At 45.2% G+C, this 18772-nt stretch overlaps 9 protein-coding genes across 9 annotated transcripts; 4 read left to right on the top strand and 5 right to left on the bottom strand.

Annotated features, from left to right (window-relative positions):
- Positions 1–23: 23 nt before the first annotated feature.
- GGS22DRAFT_197960 (uncharacterized protein) lies at positions 24–623 on the top strand (the record flags this gene model as incomplete). The annotated part of the gene is made up of 2 exons (XM_047966065.1): positions 24–289; positions 351–623. Exons 1-2 carry the CDS (start codon positions 116–118, stop codon positions 621–623), a joined length of 447 nt encoding a protein of 148 aa, XP_047821933.1. The 5' UTR covers positions 24–115.
- Positions 624–1121: 498 nt separating this feature from the next.
- On the bottom strand, positions 1122–2723 carry GGS22DRAFT_185478 (uncharacterized protein; the record flags this gene model as incomplete). Its single annotated transcript, XM_047964331.1, has 5 exons — positions 1122–1563; positions 1617–1713; positions 1772–1918; positions 1990–2188; positions 2247–2723. 5 exons carry the CDS (start codon positions 2721–2723, stop codon positions 1122–1124), a joined length of 1362 nt encoding a protein of 453 aa, XP_047821932.1.
- A 661-nt stretch (positions 2724–3384) lies between these two features.
- On the top strand, positions 3385–4860 carry GGS22DRAFT_197959 (putative amidoligase enzyme-domain-containing protein; the record flags this gene model as incomplete). The annotated part of the gene is made up of 1 exon (XM_047966064.1): positions 3385–4860. The coding sequence occupies one exon, from the start codon at positions 3385–3387 to the stop codon at positions 4858–4860; it is 1476 nt and encodes a 491-aa protein (XP_047821931.1).
- Positions 4861–5895: 1035 nt separating this feature from the next.
- GGS22DRAFT_93234 (putative class II peroxidase) lies at positions 5896–7291 on the bottom strand. Its single transcript, XM_047968455.1, has 2 exons — positions 6131–7291; positions 5896–6072 (listed from the first exon to the last, which is right to left on the bottom strand). Exons 1-2 carry the CDS (start codon positions 7097–7099, stop codon positions 5977–5979), a joined length of 1065 nt encoding a protein of 354 aa, XP_047821930.1. The 5' UTR covers positions 7100–7291; the 3' UTR covers positions 5896–5976.
- A 1053-nt stretch (positions 7292–8344) lies between these two features.
- GGS22DRAFT_197957 (uncharacterized protein) lies at positions 8345–9969 on the bottom strand (the record flags this gene model as incomplete). Its single annotated transcript, XM_047966063.1, has 1 exon — positions 8345–9969. The coding sequence occupies one exon, from the start codon at positions 9967–9969 to the stop codon at positions 8389–8391; it is 1581 nt and encodes a 526-aa protein (XP_047821929.1). The 3' UTR covers positions 8345–8388.
- A 19-nt stretch (positions 9970–9988) lies between these two features.
- On the bottom strand, positions 9989–13402 carry GGS22DRAFT_197955 (uncharacterized protein). The gene has a single exon (XM_047966062.1). The coding sequence runs from the start codon at positions 13288–13290 to the stop codon at positions 10072–10074; it is 3219 nt and encodes a 1072-aa protein (XP_047821928.1). The 5' UTR covers positions 13291–13402; the 3' UTR covers positions 9989–10071.
- Positions 13403–13806: 404 nt separating this feature from the next.
- Positions 13807–15362, top strand: GGS22DRAFT_155074 (Fumarylacetoacetase). The gene is made up of 2 exons (XM_047960138.1): positions 13807–14858; positions 14910–15362. The coding sequence occupies exons 1-2, from the start codon at positions 13904–13906 to the stop codon at positions 15251–15253; spliced, it is 1299 nt and encodes a 432-aa protein (XP_047821927.1). The 5' UTR covers positions 13807–13903; the 3' UTR covers positions 15254–15362.
- A 354-nt stretch (positions 15363–15716) lies between these two features.
- On the bottom strand, positions 15717–16452 carry GGS22DRAFT_93182 (uncharacterized protein). The gene is made up of 3 exons (XM_047968453.1): positions 16361–16452; positions 16153–16301; positions 15717–16099 (listed from the first exon to the last, which is right to left on the bottom strand). The coding sequence occupies exons 1-3, from the start codon at positions 16375–16377 to the stop codon at positions 15960–15962; spliced, it is 306 nt and encodes a 101-aa protein (XP_047821926.1). The 5' UTR covers positions 16378–16452; the 3' UTR covers positions 15717–15959.
- On the top strand, positions 16453–18441 carry GGS22DRAFT_197951 (uncharacterized protein; the record flags this gene model as incomplete). Its single annotated transcript, XM_047966061.1, has 2 exons — positions 16453–17430; positions 17491–18441. The coding sequence occupies exons 1-2, from the start codon at positions 17146–17148 to the stop codon at positions 18439–18441; spliced, it is 1236 nt and encodes a 411-aa protein (XP_047821925.1). The 5' UTR covers positions 16453–17145.
- Between the last annotated feature and the right edge of the window lie 331 nt (positions 18442–18772).

Genomic DNA, 18772 nt, shown 5'->3' with positions numbered 1-18772 from the left:
TAACCAACAAAAAATCTTAAATGCTTCCAATTCCAACTTGTTTCGACACTCATCATACTTTTATTTTAATCGATATTGAATAATATCTCTGTTTTGAACTATCTCCAGATCCAAAATGGCGTCCTCTTCCCCGCTCTCAAATACAAACGGATTGCCCATCAAGTATACTGTGGAACACACTCGCAAAGATGGTATCTCTGACAAAACCCTCATGGATTGGTTCAATAATGTGCATTTGACTTATGGCTTGCCGTTGATGAAGAAGCACGGGATTATTAAATACGCTGTCGTAAGCATTCATTGTATCGCTATTTCATTTGACGAATCTAGCTCACCAACACCCCTTACAGCATGTGCGAGATCCCAAGATTGGCGCCGCATTCCAGCTCGAATTGGACAACGTGCGGCCTGGGTGGGAAGTTAGCAAGTGCGATATGGTCCTTGAGTACTGGACCTACGACATGGGCAACCTCAAGTCCCTCATCATGGACCCTGAGTGGCAGGAGAAGGCTGTCAAAGACCAGGACGATTTCTTTGATATGTCCAAACCCACCAGCATTCACATCGGGTATGATACTACGTATCTTTCCGACGGACAGATCGTCAACTTAGACCCAAAGTAGGTAATGACAGGGCATTTATACACTTGGAAAAGATACCTACCTAGATACTATCACTTTATAAAATGTTGGTAGCGCTTTGAACCAAGGCCGTTATAGTTTACCGGTATTTTGCCAGTACCTACCAGGTGCGTTCGCGAGTGCAGTATAAAGGACCATAGGTGATAATTGTTACTACAGTAAAAGGGCCAGATTAATCCTGTTCATCCCCTATTTTCCGTTGAAAATTCATCTCTTAATAGTTAAAAATCATCGAGTTTAAATCACAATGAATACTAGGTACCTAATTACCTAGTAGATTTGAGTCCTGTATAAGTTAGCCGAAGCCGTATAAAACCAGTTGAAGTCTTGAAATAGGTAGAATCGTATTTATCACTTCATTGATGAAGCGTATCCTTCTTATAACCACAACTACTAATCCTATTTTACATACCTTCCATAAACACCAATCTAGGCTTAACCAATTCTATAATATCTGCTACCAACGTAGGTATACTATGTTTATTGCTGGCGGTTTATAATCAAAGCCTTCGAAATTCTACGTAATGATTCGTCTGATTCATTATCTTGCCATCTTTTACCGGCATAAGATGCTCGAGTCTTCTCTGTAACATTCCGCAGAACTTCCTCGTATAAATCTTCGAGTCCTGGCCGCATCGCTTCGTCAGTTGCCAAGCACCGTACCAAAAGATTTCTAAGATCGATATCCAAATTCCCCACCCACTCCATATGCCTCTGCATGGTGGCATTGTCTGCCCCGTACCTTCTATCAAGCCCATCTAAGTCCTTTGCTCTTGATCTTATAACCTGTGTCTGTCCATTCGTAGTTACTTCCATGTTTGCACTCCCTCTCATCGTCATGTTGACTGTACCCCCTATTAAGTTGATCATCACTTCAGCAATTCTTGCCATATTTTGTCTGACGGCTGCTTCCTCTGTATATCTAAATGAGCTTTAGTACACGGTCTCTTTCCCATAGACTGTCAAATTACTCACATAAAAGGTGGAGCTGAATAGCTAGCTTGTCCAAAATCAATCAGCTTGAGAATTGGCACAGATCGATGTGCAGTTAAATCGAAATCTCCGAACATAACTGTTGCGTGGTATAAGTAAGATAATTGCCATAACATGGTGAAACTAGGACTTCTTACTATTCCCGATATTGATATCGTTGTGTCTCAATGTCGACTTTTGTGGGCGGACACCAGATGGGTCCATCGGTGGTAGCTCTGGCCTAGCCGAATGTGCATCTAGATTCCCATCCGGGGGCCAAGCCATGGCGATGAGCATATGGCACACTGTAATGAGAGTGTCAATTCTCTTGGATTCAGATATATACTAGGTACTAGGTACTTAGGTGGAAACTCACTGCATAGAAAACACCTCCAGAGCATTCGGTTTGGCAATGGGTGGCCCCATTCAGGTCTTGTCATTATCAAATCTCGAATCTGGCCGTTTGGTATCCATTCCGTGAATAATGTTGGGCCTGGCAAGTACTCTAGCTTGAGACTTTCTTCAGCATCCGGCAAATGATATAGCTGTTGGATATTTTGGGCCCCTTGGAGTCTCTGTCAAACTAATTAGGTATTTCTTCATCATAAGTGATCAACTCTTATAGGTGCCTACCCGGAGAACTTCAATTTCCCTGACAATTGTTTCATCATCCTTTCTCTCGAATGCTCTTTTCATCACGAATCGTTCCAACCTTTCCAATTCTATTGGCGGGTCATTTGATGGTAGCCTATTGAAAGGCGATACAAATGATGATGGTCCATCGAATGAGTTTCCACCAAATGAGGGTCTAAATAAAGATTGTCCAAACAACGGTCGGTCAAATGATGGAGGTAATGGATCAAAAAACGAAGGCAATGGTCCAGTGGGTGGTCTAGGTATGCCGAATAGTGGGTTTATTAGTGATGGTCTCTTCGGCGATTCACTAGAGTCGTCTTCCATCCCCATCTCTACAGCGAACCCTCGCGCACCGGTTCCTATGATTTTTCTAAATTTAAAACTGGGCTTATTCGTGTTGTTGAAATAGCCCTTGACACGCTTGACTTCTTCAAGGTGTCTCGGGGGAACTTTATCTTGGCCGGGAATCTCCATTTGGCAATATTGACTATTCGAAATCAAACTACCTGGATATTGGATATTTGTGATATTAGCCAATACGTTGAGCTATTCTTCGTTGACTGCAAGTCATGGCGGCGATAGGTACCTAGTATACACCATTTTCTCAATCACCGGATGCGGAAAGGGTTGTGTATAATAACAACAAATTGCTGTTTTCTTTGTTTACTTACCCAGGTAGCCATTGTGTATAAATGGCGATGTATTCCATGAATGAGACAAAGCATTATATATCATATATACTAGGCACTATTGAGGGCTATTGTTCACTTATTCTTACCTCCTACGAACTACCTACTGAGGCCCTAGATTCGGGCAATCATTAGCATACTACGTAGGTAGGTACTAGGTAGTTCCCCTTTTAGAAGTACCTAGATTTTTACTGACCAATGACGATCATAGGTACCTATGTGATTTTACAATCAAATATTTGAAGACTACCAATGTATCATAGCAATTCTATTGTAAGATGCAATGTCTTTCAAACCGGAAATCAATTAGAGAACAGATTCTTCCTAACAAAGAGTCGAATTTTAGTCATATATGACACATAATAAGAGCTTGAACCACTTTTTTTTTAACACCACTTGATTTTTTATGCAAATATCTAACTATTTAAAAGAATAAAGAGCTTACAATGTCTACTCAGAATCAAGACTTTCCTGGAGAACGGAAGCGCACATTTGGCGTGGAACTCGAGATTATCGTCGCATGGCTGTGGGATGATGAACCTGATCCCCATCAAGCGATTGCTAGTACGCTACCTCCGATACTTAGGTGCCCTGTAAGTCTTAAGAAAGCTTATGATGAGGGCACTGTTGTAGGCGAAGAGAAGATCACAAAGTTAATATTTAAAACGTTTACCGACATACTTAAAAAACATGGCCTACCTACCGACCTAATGGAGGGGATATATGATCAATGGAGAATCAAATCAGACGAAACTGTGAGCAGTATCGAAGGAGATTATAAATGGTCTGGGATGGAGATCGTATCGCCAGTTGAACGAGCATCCGATGAGTCGTTTCAATTAATCAGATACACCCTGGATCTGCTAAGATCAAATTATAGGATTATGGTCAATAATACTTGTGGGTTGCACGTCCATGTAGGAGATGGCAGCGAATTAATGCCGCTTGACCACGTAAAACGGGTTGCTGGATTATTCTGGGCTGCCGATCCTCTCCTCGCTTGCATACATCCTCCACATAGGAGAACTAACTTCTGGTGTCAGAGTATTCGAGAAAGAAGTAACCTTGCTCATGGTTTGATTCGGGATGATGATAATCAGACTCATTTATCGACTTGCAATTATCTTGGTGGGAGCACGAGACATGGGGAGTCACCTGTGAGCTGGAGAGAGAAATATCACGACCCTCGTCATCTAAGGGCTTATGAAGCGACTCGAGTCCAACATGACTTCGAACCGTTCTTCATGAAAGACCCCAATGATAGATCAGCGAGCGGAAATAATAGAAACATCACGCCTTCGTCATCTGATGGTAATTTAGATATCGACATCCAAGTTGAGAAGTATGCGGCAGACAAAGGCAGCTGGGATGCCATGCCAAAGACCCCATATGTGTCAACGCGGGACCGCAAGACCCCTCGTTTCGCATATCCTGTATACACCCCCGAAGATCCAAACCAAACGATGTTCTCGGTCCTAGATGATAAAGCGGAGGATGACATTGGTGTCTTTGCTGGAGTCCAAGAGATATATTCCTGTGTGAGTTCATGCATGATAGAGTGGCTGCTACGCGCTGGCGATAGACCTAATTATAACCTCAGAGCATACGCATGTCGAAATCACAATCAACGCCTAACGAGACCGGGCACAATCGAATTTCGAGAGGCACTAGGCACTGTAGATGGGAAATGGGCGGAAACGTGGGCAAGGATATGTGTGGGATTGACTCAATTTGCTATCCACGCTCCCGTAAAAGAATATCTAGCCGTTCTTTGCCATATAGACCGTGCGGCCAATGAAGGAGCCCCGTACGACGTCCTAGATCTACTCGATGAAGCAGGCCTATTCGCAGAGGCCGTGGTCGTCGAGAAGAGACTTATCGAAAACAAAGAAAATTTTCGGTTGAAGGTGATGCCCAATTAGGTAGTGAAAAGCGATATTGTAAATATGCCGTCAAGCAGCTGAAAAGGGGGTGGCTTAAGTGGCTTATTTGGTGGGATCCATAACCTATAGGTCCACTAATTATAGGTAGGTGCTAGGAGGTAGGTACCCGTTTCTCAAAAGCCACCCGCCTCACACAAGTTACTCATGCTAGCAACCGTCCGTTTCCTAATGACAAGGTGATGTCTTAAAAAAAGTCGTTTTTAATCTGACATACATTAGGCAGGTCCAAAATAGGTAGGCACCTAAGGTTCAAAGGCTGATTCTTTTCATCGTTTTCAGAGTGTGTTCGGTATGTACTTAATAGTAGGTACCATACCGTACTAGCTGACTACTTAGTACCTATGTACCCAGGTAGTATGTATGTATTCTTCGTATGAATGAATGCATTAATGAACTGAATATCAACTTACTGTGTCATATGGATACTCGTTTCGCATATATTTAGTAAGAAACACAACCGAAGGATCATTGTTACCACGATGTGCTGCAAGCGCTGATGGTCCAAAGCCGTGTAAAATTGAATGCTTTTTCACTGTGTCGCGTTTTCCTTCAGTGGCCAAACTCACTAATAAAGCTGAGATTATAGCATTTATTGACCAGAATTTATCCGATAGGTCACTATCGGGTCTCGGTTTTAGCTACACTTAATACAGTATGAAGTAATTGCTTATACGCACTAAGGAACGCACGGGGCTGATGGTCGAAATTTTTAACATAAATCTTCGTACGTGATGATGAGTCAAATTAAAGGAGCAATTAAGGGGTGCAGTCTCTTATTTAGTAACTATCTCTCCTAGGTACATATCTTTGAGTAGGTACCTATATAGAGAAAAACTTAAACGTTTAGTCTATCATATGCAGTCTAGTGAAACCCAGGTTGTATCTAAGGATGCCAGATACAGTCTTAACCAGAACGGGAGGGAAACCGAGTAGCGAAGCAGATGAAAACGTGAAAATATAGACAGAGTATCATACAGACATGTAAATATATGGCGTAATTAAATATATCGTGAAAATACTTTTAGACATAGGAAAACATAGAACTCATAAATGTCCATCGCGTAAGAAAGCCACGAACTAGCAATCGTGTAACCCCTATTGTGACAAAGGGATGACTTGGCTGATATCCGTGAGGTTGTTCAAGTTGTTAACCCCAAGAAAGCTCATGCGAAAGTATGCCTGAGCATATGCCTACAGAAATATTAGTCAGGCTATGTCGTAACATCACTACCGAAAAGGGGCTACTCACAGGAGACCAAAGGGATTTGCCATTTGAACCGGCAAAGGACTTGAACTGCGCCTGGGTTCCTGAATAGGAGGAGATGCTCTTATCGCTGTGGAAGATCAAGATGGTTTTGTTATCCCCGGCAATAGTCTCCGAGTAAAACTTGGTGTCCCAGACATTAGGCGTGCTATCTTGCGGAGCATTCTTGCGGCTCGTATCGACGAACTTCTGCTTCGATGCGGTGTGAGCGCCGACCAGAGCGACCAAGTCGTTCGACGTGAACGTCTTTGCCGCGAAGAGCCTGACTAGGGCGTCGGCATCTTGGTATGGAAACGGAAGCTTTCCGGTAGGAGCTGCTCTGCTGTCGTCCTTTCTGCCAACGAAATGTTTGATGCGGGGCCCTCCAGGACAAGATACTGTCGCAGTCATGGCGGCAGTCTGTATCAAGTCGGCCATGCTAATGCCATATGCCTTGTACTGGCTGTACCAGCCTTTGGTCTGAGCTGCGATATCCTCAAGCCCCAAGTTATCGACACGAGACATCTCGTCGCTCAGGAGAAGAGATCCGTCGGCACCCCCATGGGAGGAGTCCTTATCCCAAGCCGCGGCATCGTGGAATCCCTGACGAATTGCGCCACGAGCCAGATCTGTGCAGCCAGTGCTATCGGTGAAGGCTACCTTGAGATCTTGGACGATATGATACCAGACGCATAACGTGGACTTCTTGCATGTGTCAGATGCAAGATCGCCGAGAGGCTTGTACGTGCTACCATCCGCTATAGCACTCCCGCCTCCGAGGACGGACTTGATGGATGACCCAGCGGGTGTTAAGTCTTGGTCTTTCGTAGTTTTGAGATCGCCGAGGAGCTCTGTAGATCTTTTCACTATAGTATTATCGCGATGAGACTGGATTTGAGCTAGAGTGCGACCCATGCCAGGATAGGCAAGAGCCTGAGGGGCGACGAGGCCAATCAGTATAGTAGTAGTCTTCATGTCGATCAAAGCGTATTAGAAGTAGATATGTGTATCACAAATGGGGTGGTATTGCAGAAAGGTATTCAAGACAATGATGCTTTTACGCAAGAATGCCAAGGAGAGAGGCATAAATAAGAAGGTAATAACGAATGGATATGTATTTTCTAAATGATTGCAGTAAGGTAAGAGAGGGTCAAGCCGAAGACTGCAGATTCTCCCCCGTCAGTTCGGAAGAAATCATAGAACAGCCATATTTATACGATAACGCATAATCTCCCGCTTCGAGATCCGACGGCACAAACACAGCTACAGGCGCTACTGCAATCGACATATTTCCAAGCAGGATCGCCAGGTACCTACAAGGTAGACAGTAGTTTCAATCTGAAAATTTAGCAAGCCAACGTTAATCATAGAAACCTGCTCTCCACGACAGCATCCCGTGGATCAGAATCCACAGGTCAAACGCGGGTATTACGGTAAAGGATACGGGGCATAAATTCCGAAAGCAAGTTGGCGCTGGGTTGACAAGATCGTCCTTTTGCATCTCGGCCCATGAGCCATGGAGCTGGGCGACTATTGCTGCACTACTGGAGGTCGGCTGTAATGTCGTGCATTCGGATAGTGTTTTTTTTTTATTTACGAGTAATGGAAAGGAAATCATTGAGCCAGTCCTCGCGGTAGTTTCTAGTGCCGTGATTCCGCAATGCATTCTTAGACGCCATGGCGGCTCGTTCGTTTTCGCGGTCGGGTTCAGGGCTCAGGAGAACCTTGCAACCCAATGAAAATAGGCATCAGTCGTACAAGCCCCATTAGGATACGCACGATGCAGCTTGGGCTGTTACCAGGATGTGCCCATTCGCTAGGCACTGCTGTCCCTTTTGCTTATCCCGGATTCCCGTGTGACTCCAAGTAATATTTTTCCTCCTCGGCCAGCTCTACCCGTCAGCCCATCCAGCCTCCAGTATCCGAGAACGGTCGATGGCGACGTCAGTACTAGGTTCTGACAACGCGCGTATTGTCATTGGTTCCACGCGTGTAATTGTAGGGCCGATCCAACTTTAATATATCACACAGCATCTCGTGTTTCGGACGTCCGGCCTTTGGCGCAAACTCATGCGACCCAGTTATACATACGCCTTCAACCAACTGTAGAGAATCGATACGCGTATGAAGAGAATCAAATATTGAGCCAGTGATCTCTCATTTCTCTAATCAAATAAGTTCGCTTTTCATTTACAAATCGAACGCTTCTCAAAAGAAATGACGGACTACGCTTACTCATGATCCAACTCCATATTAAGCCCCGTTTAGCGACTCAGCAGGGTCTCTATGATTGACTCTACTTTCATACGAATGAATTCCGCCGGATCAGACCTCCAATCTCTCAAGTACGCCCCTAACTGTTCCCCTAAGTATTTATCCAAGGCTTCATCCTCGGGGTCTTCCGCTTCAGAAAGTAAGTCTTGTATCAGGTCGAGGCGTAGGTAGTCCTCAACTCGATCCTCGGTCTCAATCTTGCTCAACGAGCAAAACTCAATAGCCAGAGATATGAAGTACTTCTTGTGGAATTGTTGCATTGCAGCTCGCTTGAGTAACGTCCAGTTATGTGCGTATGATGGAATCTTTCTGTCTAAAATACCCTGGATTAGAGATATGACGTCTATTGCAAATTCTCGGATATCCGCCGAAGGAGGAGCTTTAGAAGCTTCATGCCAATGCTTCCCTTTAAGTATTTCTAGTTCTATAGGAAGAACCTCCGGAAGGCTAAACGTCTCCCGAGCCTTGTAATGCTCGCGTATGTAATTGATATATGTAATGCAATCCTCTAAAAGAGGAATGCAGTTCGATATAAAGAGTTCACGGGTTTCCAGTGAGTAGATACGCTTGTGAAAGCCGATTTTTTCTATGGCCGTATTGTAATAGGATATGTCAGGCATAAAAAGAAATGTCTTGGTCACATCAAACATAAAAAGGCGTGTTAGGTCGATCGTACTGCCACAGAACCGTCTATCGGAGAGGTTTATTGTCTCGTTGAGCATCATATCCGCAAATTGGTAAACTCCAAGGTTGAAGGCATCCCCCGTCGTATTCCAGACAGAGAGCCAGTGTCTCCCAGCGTTGGAGTGACAGAGATCAACGTTATTTCTGATAGCCTCGTTGACGAAAACGATATCTCTACTCGGGGCTATATTTATCTTCACTATATCTCTGATTATTTCGAAGGGATAGTTGAAGAAAGACCTGGGATATGCCGTGAACATATCGGCGAGCACTTTTGGATTCGATGGTAACATAGGCAAGTTGTCAATTGAAAGTGTAAATTCGTTACGCTTCAAGAATAAAGCGGTCCATCGTCGATGATTGAAAGCCGAGCGGTTCAGAATTGGAACTATGATTCTTTTCATCCATATTGCATTGAGTAGGTTGTTAACGTTGTCCTTGCCTTTAGAAAGTGGTGGGATTGCCTCCACAAGCAATTTCAACATTGGCGCTAGGTCAAGTGTTGGATTGTTTTCATACACTTTAGGTAGAGGTCCCTCTTCCATCTCGGCCTTGATCCATTCAGCCTCAGTAGGTGGTTGGCGTTCATTGATGGATGCAGCTATGGGTACCGCGTGCTCTTCCAGAATATGTATAACAGTTAGGAATACTTGTTCCCTTCTCATTGTAGACTTGACGCTCAATAGACTTTCCACGATTGCAATTCGAATGTCTAGATCCGTAGAATTTTCTAACAAACGAGCAAGATTTCGGCAAGCAAACATTTGATCCACATATTCGGTCTCGCATAACAATCGGGTGAATAATTTGATCGTTGCGACCGTGACAAGTGCTGGTGCTGGTGGCTTGTTGTTCCTTGCTTGCGACTTTCTTGCGCGCTGATGCATTCGAAGTTTATTGCTGATTGCTGAACATAAGCTGTCGAGTAAATCCTGGATTGCATATGTGGATAGACGCCGAAGGAAGCTAGTATTAAGGAAACAACTACGCTATAAGTTGTTCTCTTGGGGTTTCAATATACCCTTTATTATGAACTCGTGGGCAGCGTCCGGATGGTCTCCACGTAAAATTATTTTCACAACCCCTATAGCAGCCTTGAGTATCTCCGGGTCTTCCTTTTCCTCGGCATGTAAGCGCTTCCATATTGACCTGGCAAGCCCCTGGAATAATGTTCCGGGGATGCATGGTGAGAGGTGTTCCAAGATCCGCAATATCGAGCTCAGTTTTCCCAGATTGCTTTCATCTTCCAGAAATTTCTCATCCAAGCGAAAAGCAGGGAACCGAATGTCGTCTTTAGATGGAAATGGTCGTTCGAACAGGGAGAAGTTTGATCCATACACTACATTTAAAAATGCCACCGTAATTGCGATAGCGCAATCTGTACCCTCTGAAGGGATGGTGCCTCTTGAGCTCCAGACATCCCAAATGGACGAGGTACTCATAGTTTGAATGGTTTCTGCATCGCAAAATTGGAAAGGCGAATAAACAGTTTTGGAGGATCCTGTTTTATGAACCATAAGCATACATTCTAAACAAGATCCGGGCAGCTTCTCTGGGGGTTGGATGATGGTCGGTGTTGGTAGAAGTTGCACGAGCTCCTGGTTTGGGTTCCATTTGAAAACTGTAGAGCGATTATGTTCCGGAAATTGAAGATAGGAGACTTTAAATAATGATGCTATTGGATGTGGCAGCTTAACATTGGGGGCTAACGAGAAAATGTGTTTCCAGTACCATAGTGCCTGTTTCTTAGACATTTGTTCGCTGCTAAAATTCGCTACGGCATGGTCCCAGGCTTGCAGAACCCTGCTTTCTCGTTCAGGGCCTTCATCCACTGCCGATACGAAAACCTGCAAGGCGAATATGAAATCGTCCACAAATGGTCCTATAGCAGCTCTCTCTTCTGATTGCATCGGTATAGGAGATATCAACGTTCTTCCTGGTGCAAACAAGACTCCTCCCGCTCGTAACTCGATATAGGGCATATCTTTCCAATTGGAGAGTTTGTGTGACACCAGGGCTTGAATAGGGAGACCTTTCGGCCAAGGTACGTCAAGACCTTCGACTATGGGGTTTATCTCTGCTCGGTACTCTTGCCAGAGCTTATCGCGCGATTCTCCCAGTACATCGAGAAATCTGCGGATATGAAGCTCGGGTTTATTTGGAAGGGATAAATGCCTCAACGGGCCCCGGATTTTGTTCAGAAAAGAGTATTTATCGCCTATTTTGAGTAAAAGGCGCTCGGTATCTAGTAGCATACTGATACTTGGTTCCCATACCGACTCGTAGATTTCATCATCGGATAGTCTTGTGCGAGCTTTAAAGGCACGTAGCCGTTCCATTCTTCGTTGAATTACATACGCAGGCAGTAGAAATACGTTGAACATGTTTTGCAGTAAAATTGAGGCCGATTCGTAGCGTGAAGAAAGCATTTCTACGTGCTGCATTAGCACTCGGTTCGCTCGCTCAACGTTCTCTTGGAGCTGATGTAATGAAGAATAGTGCTTGAGTAAAGGTCGGGATATTCCACTCAAGATATCTAAGCCCTCTTGTGATAATAAGGTACTACTAGACAACAGCATTTTAGCGACTACCGGGTTTCCATCGAATTGCCGTGCCCAGAGTACGGTATCTTCGTATAAAAACAATGATCCAGATGCAATAGATAAGCGAATAATTGACTGGATCCAGCTTGCCATCTCTTCCTCATTGCGTATAGACATAGCTTTATATTTTCGTTGTTGGAGAATATTATGTGTCTCTACAGGTAGAGTCATGTTGTAGGGGTTGTTGTAATGTCGCCTCGACCGCAGTAAAGCAAAAAGCATGTCTGAATCGCCGTACTGCATATGATCATGATTGACATATTCCATGCCTTTCTCTGCGCCGCGATCCTTGGCGATAAATTTTCCATTTGGGTGGATTGAGCTGAGGACCTTGAAAAGACGAAGCGATATGCGGCTAGGGAGGAGGTAGAAAAGTTTAGGCGGCCAGGCTTTGCCTAGAGATCTGAGAGCCTCACGATCGGCGCCAAAAGAAGTGTCGATAGCCACTCTGAAAGGTCTCGCATTTCCAAGTAAGAGTCTAAAAAGTTGAGCTCGCAAGCTAGGTTTAACATGCTGTAACTCGTTCGCGATTTCACCCAACGTCCACTGGTGGTCGTTTGTCGCAAGCTGCACTAGGGTCGCAAGATGCTGCTTTATACATTCTCGTCTCCCGTAAGCACGGTCCCACGCTTTAATGGCGTATGATATCATTGAATGATCCAGCCCGTTTGCAATGCTGGGTTCTTTTCTAATGCAGTCGATGAGTGAGTCGAAGAAAGGTTCTTGTAGGTAGTCACCTTCTCTTCGATTATGAAGGCGCCTAGCTAGGGGACGAGCGAGGTCCTGGATAAGGTTATCTGCGTTGATCTTAAGCGAATCGTGATTGAAAGACAATCTCATCAGGATATTTAGAGAAAATTGGACATCATTGCCATCGAGAACGAATTTGTAGGGTGTCATCTTCTTGCCTATTCCATTCTCGGGGAATATAGCGTCGTTGAAATTGTCTACGTAGCCTTTTATGGTCGCGCAATCGGTCATTTTCCTAATTTTCTCGATTTTAGTGATTTCGTCAAAGATGACATGCGGCTCGCATGCAGGAAGGATCTTGTTGTAGCAGAAATCTAGAGGTCTTGTATCGGGATTCTTTGGGACAAGAGGGATACTGCCATCGGTGTTGCGCAACGCTTTAAGCAAGTCTGTAAAGACCTTCTCACGTCGACCGGCTGTTGGCTTCTTGGACGTGCATTCTCCAATACATCGGCATAGACGATTTACGTCACGCACTGACATGGTTGACATCAAGGCTATCAATCCGGGTATTCTACCTATAGCGGCCCACATGTGTGAGAATTCGCTCGATCGGCATTTTTTCTTGAAGCAATCCATGGCCACCCGTCGAATAGAAGCCGAAACACCCTGGCGAAGAGCGGTGGCAATGACATGTTCGTTATCGTAGGTGGTAAGGAATACTTGTGCGACAGTAGGTGGTAAGGCTTCAGAATTGATACGCGTATTTATATACGAGGATATTTTTTGCCAGGGGATTATGTTTGCTTCTCGTAATCCTTGGAAGTGTCTCGCCAGCACAGACAACGAAGCATGACGAATAGTGGCATTGTCCGGGATGTCGCTCACATCACCAAAAAACATAATAAAATCCATGGTGAGAAATCAAACCAGTCATCTAAAATATAAAGACCTAGAAACGGAGAGTGAAGTGCTAAAGGAGAGTTGGGCCGATGTAAATAGCCAAAGACGTTATTAAATGGTGTTTGGATGAATGAAAGTATGAATGTGTTCAAGTAACATTCGGGGCATATCTCTTACACTCGCCAGTGCTGTCAAGCTGCACTTCCTTGGAAGTCACAATTGATGAATGCGTCATATTGCTACAATTCATGACATAAATATTGATATGTGGTAGCTGCCAGATTGATTTGCGATGCAGAGGAAACTGCTACTAGAAAATGTGAAGGAAGTTTACTTCAATGTTCACCCCAATTTCTATTTCTTGGTAGAGTTTCGGTAAGCACGGATTGATACATATTTATATGTATGTAAAACAATGATTGGAACAATTGAATCTTTGATCATAACGAGGAATCAACGGCTTCTATCGGTATTCTCTCGGCATATGGCGGGATAGCTACAGACCCCTAATAGTTCAACGCCAACACAATTTATTTTATGTCGCTTCATAACACATGATATGATAGAGCAACTCATTGTAACGAATTGCTTCTCATGAGAATTTCCAACAGCAGACAATTTCAACATGGCATCAACGTGGGTTCCTGATGTCTCTCCCGATACCCCTTTTTCCTTAGCCAATATCCCGTTCGGTATCGTCAGCTCATCCGCCGACCCCGCGCCACATGCCGCCATCGCCATCGGAATTCATGTCCTCGACTTAAAAGCCTTGTCTTCTCATGCGACTTTTCATGACGTATTTCCCGCATTGAAAAATCACCCGGGCATCTTCTCAAAGCCCACGTTAAATGAATTCGCAGCGCTAGGTCGACCAGTCCACCGAGAAATTCGCAAAACCATTCAAGATTTATTATCTAGCGAAACGTCCCGGCCAGAAGCCCTAAAGGACAATGCGGAACTTCGGGAGAAGGCTCTGCTCTCCCAGCGGAATGTGAAAATGCACTTACCTATGAACATAGGGGACTACACAGATTTCTATGCCGGGTTTCATCACGCCTATTCCGTTGGGGCATTGTTCCGCGGTCCTCAAAAAGCTTTACAGCCCAATTACACACATCTCCCGGTCGGATATCATGGACGGGCTTCCAGCATCGTAGTCTCGGGTACGCCAATCAAGCGCCCTGTCGGCCAGATCATCATCGACCCCACGGCGGAGCCGAAGCAACCCACCACAGCTCCTAGCAGACGTCTTGATATTGAGCTAGAGCTAGGATGCTTCATTTCAACCCCGAATGAGATGGGTTCTTCAATCAAAGTCACGGATGCCGAGGACCATATTTTCGGATATGTGATCCTAAACGATTGGAGTGCGCGCGACATTCAGACTTGGGAATATATTCCGTTAGGACCTTTCAATGGGAAGAATTTCGCTACTACCATTAGCCCCTGGGTTGTTCTGGCAGATGCACTGGATCCGTTCCGAACCAAATGTCTTGACAATTGGACGCCGCTGCAGCCATACTTGAATGAAAATAAGAAAGAAAGTATCTTCGATATTGAGCTGCAAGTTGATTTGATAAGTACGTATTATGATCCCCTATCAAATCAGACCCAATACTAACACAGCACAGCTCCGCAAGGGGATGCGACCACGATATCCACGACAAGCTCCAAGTATCTCATGTGGTCGTTTCCGCAAATGATTGCGCATCACTCTCTTGGTGGATGTCCGATGAGAACTGGAGACATTCTTGGTACCGGAACTATAAGTGGGCCCACTCCGAACGAAAAGGGAAGTCTCTTGGAATTGAGCGAAGGAGGGAAGAAAGATGTTATGCTTTATGGTATGGACGTACGCCGATTTCTTAAAGATGGAGATACAGTAGTAATGCGCGGTATATGCGGGAAGCCAGGTGAGAAGGTGGGTTTCGGTGATTGTGTTGGTCGTATATTGGCTGCCACTCCGGTACAATAACTTGTGACTATTCAGAGCTATTGCATATATGGGTGGTATAGCTGTGCATTTCCTCAATTTTCGCGCAGTAGCTTACATCTACTTAATAATGTCAATGACTGTTATCGCAGACGGTTGTATGAAGTGTTCATTGAGGTTGCACAGCAACACTAGGAACGTCAAAAATTAGCCCCTATTATTTCGGATCCGATTTCAGCTACTAAAATAATATCTCAACAACGTGGAAGTCAACGACACATGTCTACCCTGTCAAGTACCATCGCTAGGTATTCAAGCTTATGATATTATGTACTTATGGAGGTAATTAAGTTCCTCTTAGAGTAAGGAGAGGTTGAGGAGTCTAGGGTCCGTTAACTTAATAATGGACCATATTATCCACAGCCACGCACGCAAATCTCACGATCTAAGAGTTCATTTTCCAATCACATTCACATTATGGAGCAGAATGGCGGTGAAGCCCGAGTGAGATCTCCAAATCGTCGTATTATTATCTACCATGCCCCGCGGCGGCCAGCCAGCCCGCGACGCGTTTGGCGTAAGGCGCTGGAGTTGGGACGGCTCCAGCCAGACTCTGAACAATCCATGCAAAAATGGGGGGTATCTTGTGTGCTCCGCTTCCTGCTTCAATTCCTGCAGTTGCTACCGCTCTTGCTATGCTTGTCTTCAATGAATAGAATGTTTCGCGCCTTCATGATGGTGAAATCCCTTAGTAGAGACCAACACAGATGTCACCACGGACTCTGGCAGTCAAGTGGACCTCAGCTTCCAAGTCGAGCTTTATACCGACTAGGAGAGCGGCGGCCTTCTGGTTGCCGTTGTCATCAGTGGCGCCCTTCAGCAGAGAACCTTTAAGAACTGTTAGCCATTGCGTAATAGATATTCATGAAAGTGCGCCTTACCTGCTGGCTGAGCTAGACCGACTGAGGTGGGTAGCTGAGGTAGAGAGGTCTGGAGCTGGTTGGCAGGGCGACGGCCACCACGGGCTTGGCCATCTGATTCCGAGTCGCTGTTGTATGCGACGTTGTTCTTCATGGGGATAGCGGAGGTACTAAAAACGAAACATGTTAGACTAGGTTCATTGCCGAAGAAGCAAGGATTTAAACTTACGTGCTGGGAGTAGCCATTTTGAATGATGTTTTTCGGATTGATCAAAAGGAGATCTCAAAAAAAGTTGAATAATGATATGTAAGAATTGAAATGATCAGGCCGGCTGAAGTTGTGAAGATGAAGTTGTTGATGCTGGATGGTGAGATCGAGTTTTCAAGATTGAGTTGAGAACTGACTTATATATCTCTAAGACCTAGCACAGACCGTGGCAAACAACTGTATTTCTCCAGACTTTACCGGGGCTCGTCGTCCTTCCGCACGAAACGCCAACTACTATGTCGTGTTCACTGCGACGCAAATCCCAATCCTTTACACTTCGATGTAACATCCTCGTCCGATATGGCACGATGGAAGTCGTCCAATTATTCCTTGTGAGAGTTACAGTGAAGACTCGCCGTAATCTTATTGCTTGTCGTCCGCGGGGGGGTGGATTGGGTGTGGTGGACCCTGGATCAAAGCGTAGAGCCTCAAACATGAAAGGGTCTCGCTTCACCCCTGTCTGACCTGATAGCGTCTAGATCTGATCTGAGAATGGCATGACACCTCGGGGAATAGGGAGTCTTAACTGCAATGGGAGCGTCGTCCACTGCAAGGGCTTTGAAATCAACAAAGTTTTAGAGCTCTCGTGGCAACTTGCCTGAATCTGTCTTGTTTTGAGAAACATTTCGCCTATCTCGAGCCGGACCTCGACTTCTCTTCGAAACATCAACCTTAATGCTATTTTTTCTTCTTCCTACGTGTAACTTTTACCGACATCGTTTATTAGAATTTTAGCAAGGGGACTAATGTCGTCCAACATCCGCGCGGAACAATTTTTCAAAGTTCCAGTCCAAGAAGGGAAGACTCTTCAAGAAACACTCGAAGAAGTCGCTATGGCGTTGCCTATGATCCTAGCTATCACAATCTGCCCTGCGTTACTGGGGACGCAAGAGGCCATTCGTCAAAGTCAATCCAAGAATAAACGCGAAGAACACCGATCTCGCCGTTGTAACCTTATCGTATCGTGTGTCAGGCCGTCGATCCGAAGCCGTGACATAGATGGCAAGATAGTTGTTCTTAAAGACAACAAGGTAAGCCTTCAATCGCACTGAAGAATGATAAGACACATCGCTCATATAAGAACACCATAGGTTTACATCACCACTGAGGCTTCATCAGCTGAGGAAGTTCAATCAAGCCCGATAGATTATGGACATCCATTTGCGGGATACTACTTGCCATATCCTGACAAGCCATATGAGGGCCTCGTCAGCACTATCAGCGACGACCCTCCTATGCTAAACTGGATATATGTGGACAAGGACACGTACGAAGTCAAGTATGGCGTCCGTGCCGACGCACAACCCCATATTACTGGACCCTTCGATTGCACCCGGCAGGACCGGCGTCTGATCTTAGAGAGCTGGGAAGGGTTCGTCGCAGTAGAAGAGTTCCCAGGAATCTGGGCTCTTTACTTTGACCGAGACGACGATGGTCTAGTTACCAAAGTTCCGATGGGAACAAGGGTGCTCGAGGTTGAGCTGACCCGACGGGAGAAGAAGGAGCGCAAGCCCCAAGTTGACCCGACCGCAGCGCAGACTCTAGATGAGAAGATGAAGCAACACAAGGAACAGACTCAGAGAGAAGAAGAGGAACGGCAGGAGACTATCCGCAGGGAAGCTGAGGAGATGGAAGCCGCGGAACGGCAACGGCAGCAACAACTAGAACAACAGAAGCAGCAAGAGGAGGAGCAAGAGCAAAAACGACGCGACAGCGAGGCTATAGATGATCAGAGCGGAAACACAGTGCGGGGAAGTCTCGACCTAAGCAATCTGCACCTCGACCCTGGATCTACTGAGCATCCGACAGGTATCCCTCATTCACCTAGTGTAGCAACTGACAACATCTCATTCTGGTCTTCAGCGAGGAAAGCAGATAACCTTAGTGACACCGCATCTGTCACTGCAGCTAGTTCAGTCGTCGACAGGCTTGACACATTGGACGAACTTTCCGACGAGTCGGGACAACCAGGGTACAAGAAGCCATACGTTGAGGATGAACCTCACACCGAAAAGGCGAAAGACGATGTAGATACAAAGTAAATAGCAGAGCCGTCATATAATAGGCAGGCCTTTAATGATATATAGAATACCTACATGTAATAACTCACGATGCCTTGTTTGCTGTTCCAACGGTCTGTGCTTCTACCTATTCCAGGTTTCGATCAGTTCACTTAAACTCCCAAAGAAGCTTTAGTGGATATTCTTGGCAATTTCGGTTCGGGCTTCACGATGATTTATCATGAAATGTCTTGGCGCTACCATAGTAATCTACATTGAATGTAGCTAGGTAGCTGTCGATACGAGCCTATTCGAATAGGTAAGCCTGGACCATGGGGGTCTACGGCGTGCGCAATAGTGAGTCGCGATGGGG

Source organism: Annulohypoxylon maeteangense, assembly GCF_022496945.1.
Source record: "Annulohypoxylon maeteangense strain CBS 123835 unplaced genomic scaffold GGS22scaffold_3, whole genome shotgun sequence".
In the NCBI taxonomy this organism is placed as follows: domain Eukaryota; kingdom Fungi; phylum Ascomycota; class Sordariomycetes; order Xylariales; family Hypoxylaceae; genus Annulohypoxylon; species Annulohypoxylon maeteangense.
This window is presented reverse-complemented; position numbering and strand designations above follow the sequence as displayed.

Bases quoted from the DNA above. Each gene is read 5' to 3' on its own strand.
- GGS22DRAFT_93234 (XM_047968455.1), bottom strand. From the start codon at position 7,099: ATGAAGACTACTACTATACTGATTGGCCTCGTCGCCCCTCAGGCTCTT. The intron at 6,073-6,130 runs GTGAGTAGCCCC...ATATTTCTGTAG, and splicing joins GCAAATCCCTTTGGTCTCCT to GCATATGCTCAGGCATACTT.
- GGS22DRAFT_197955 (XM_047966062.1), bottom strand. From the start codon at position 13,290: ATGGATTTTATTATGTTTTTTGGTGATGTGAGCGACATCCCGGACAAT.
- GGS22DRAFT_93182 (XM_047968453.1), bottom strand. The intron at 16,100-16,152 runs GTAAGGCGCACT...CAGTTCTTAAAG, and splicing joins CGGTCTAGCTCAGCCAGCAG to GTTCTCTGCTGAAGGGCGCC.
- GGS22DRAFT_155074 (XM_047960138.1), top strand. From the start codon at position 13,904: ATGGCATCAACGTGGGTTCCTGATGTCTCTCCCGATACCCCTTTTTCC. The intron at 14,859-14,909 runs GTACGTATTATG...AACACAGCACAG, and splicing joins GCTGCAAGTTGATTTGATAA to CTCCGCAAGGGGATGCGACC.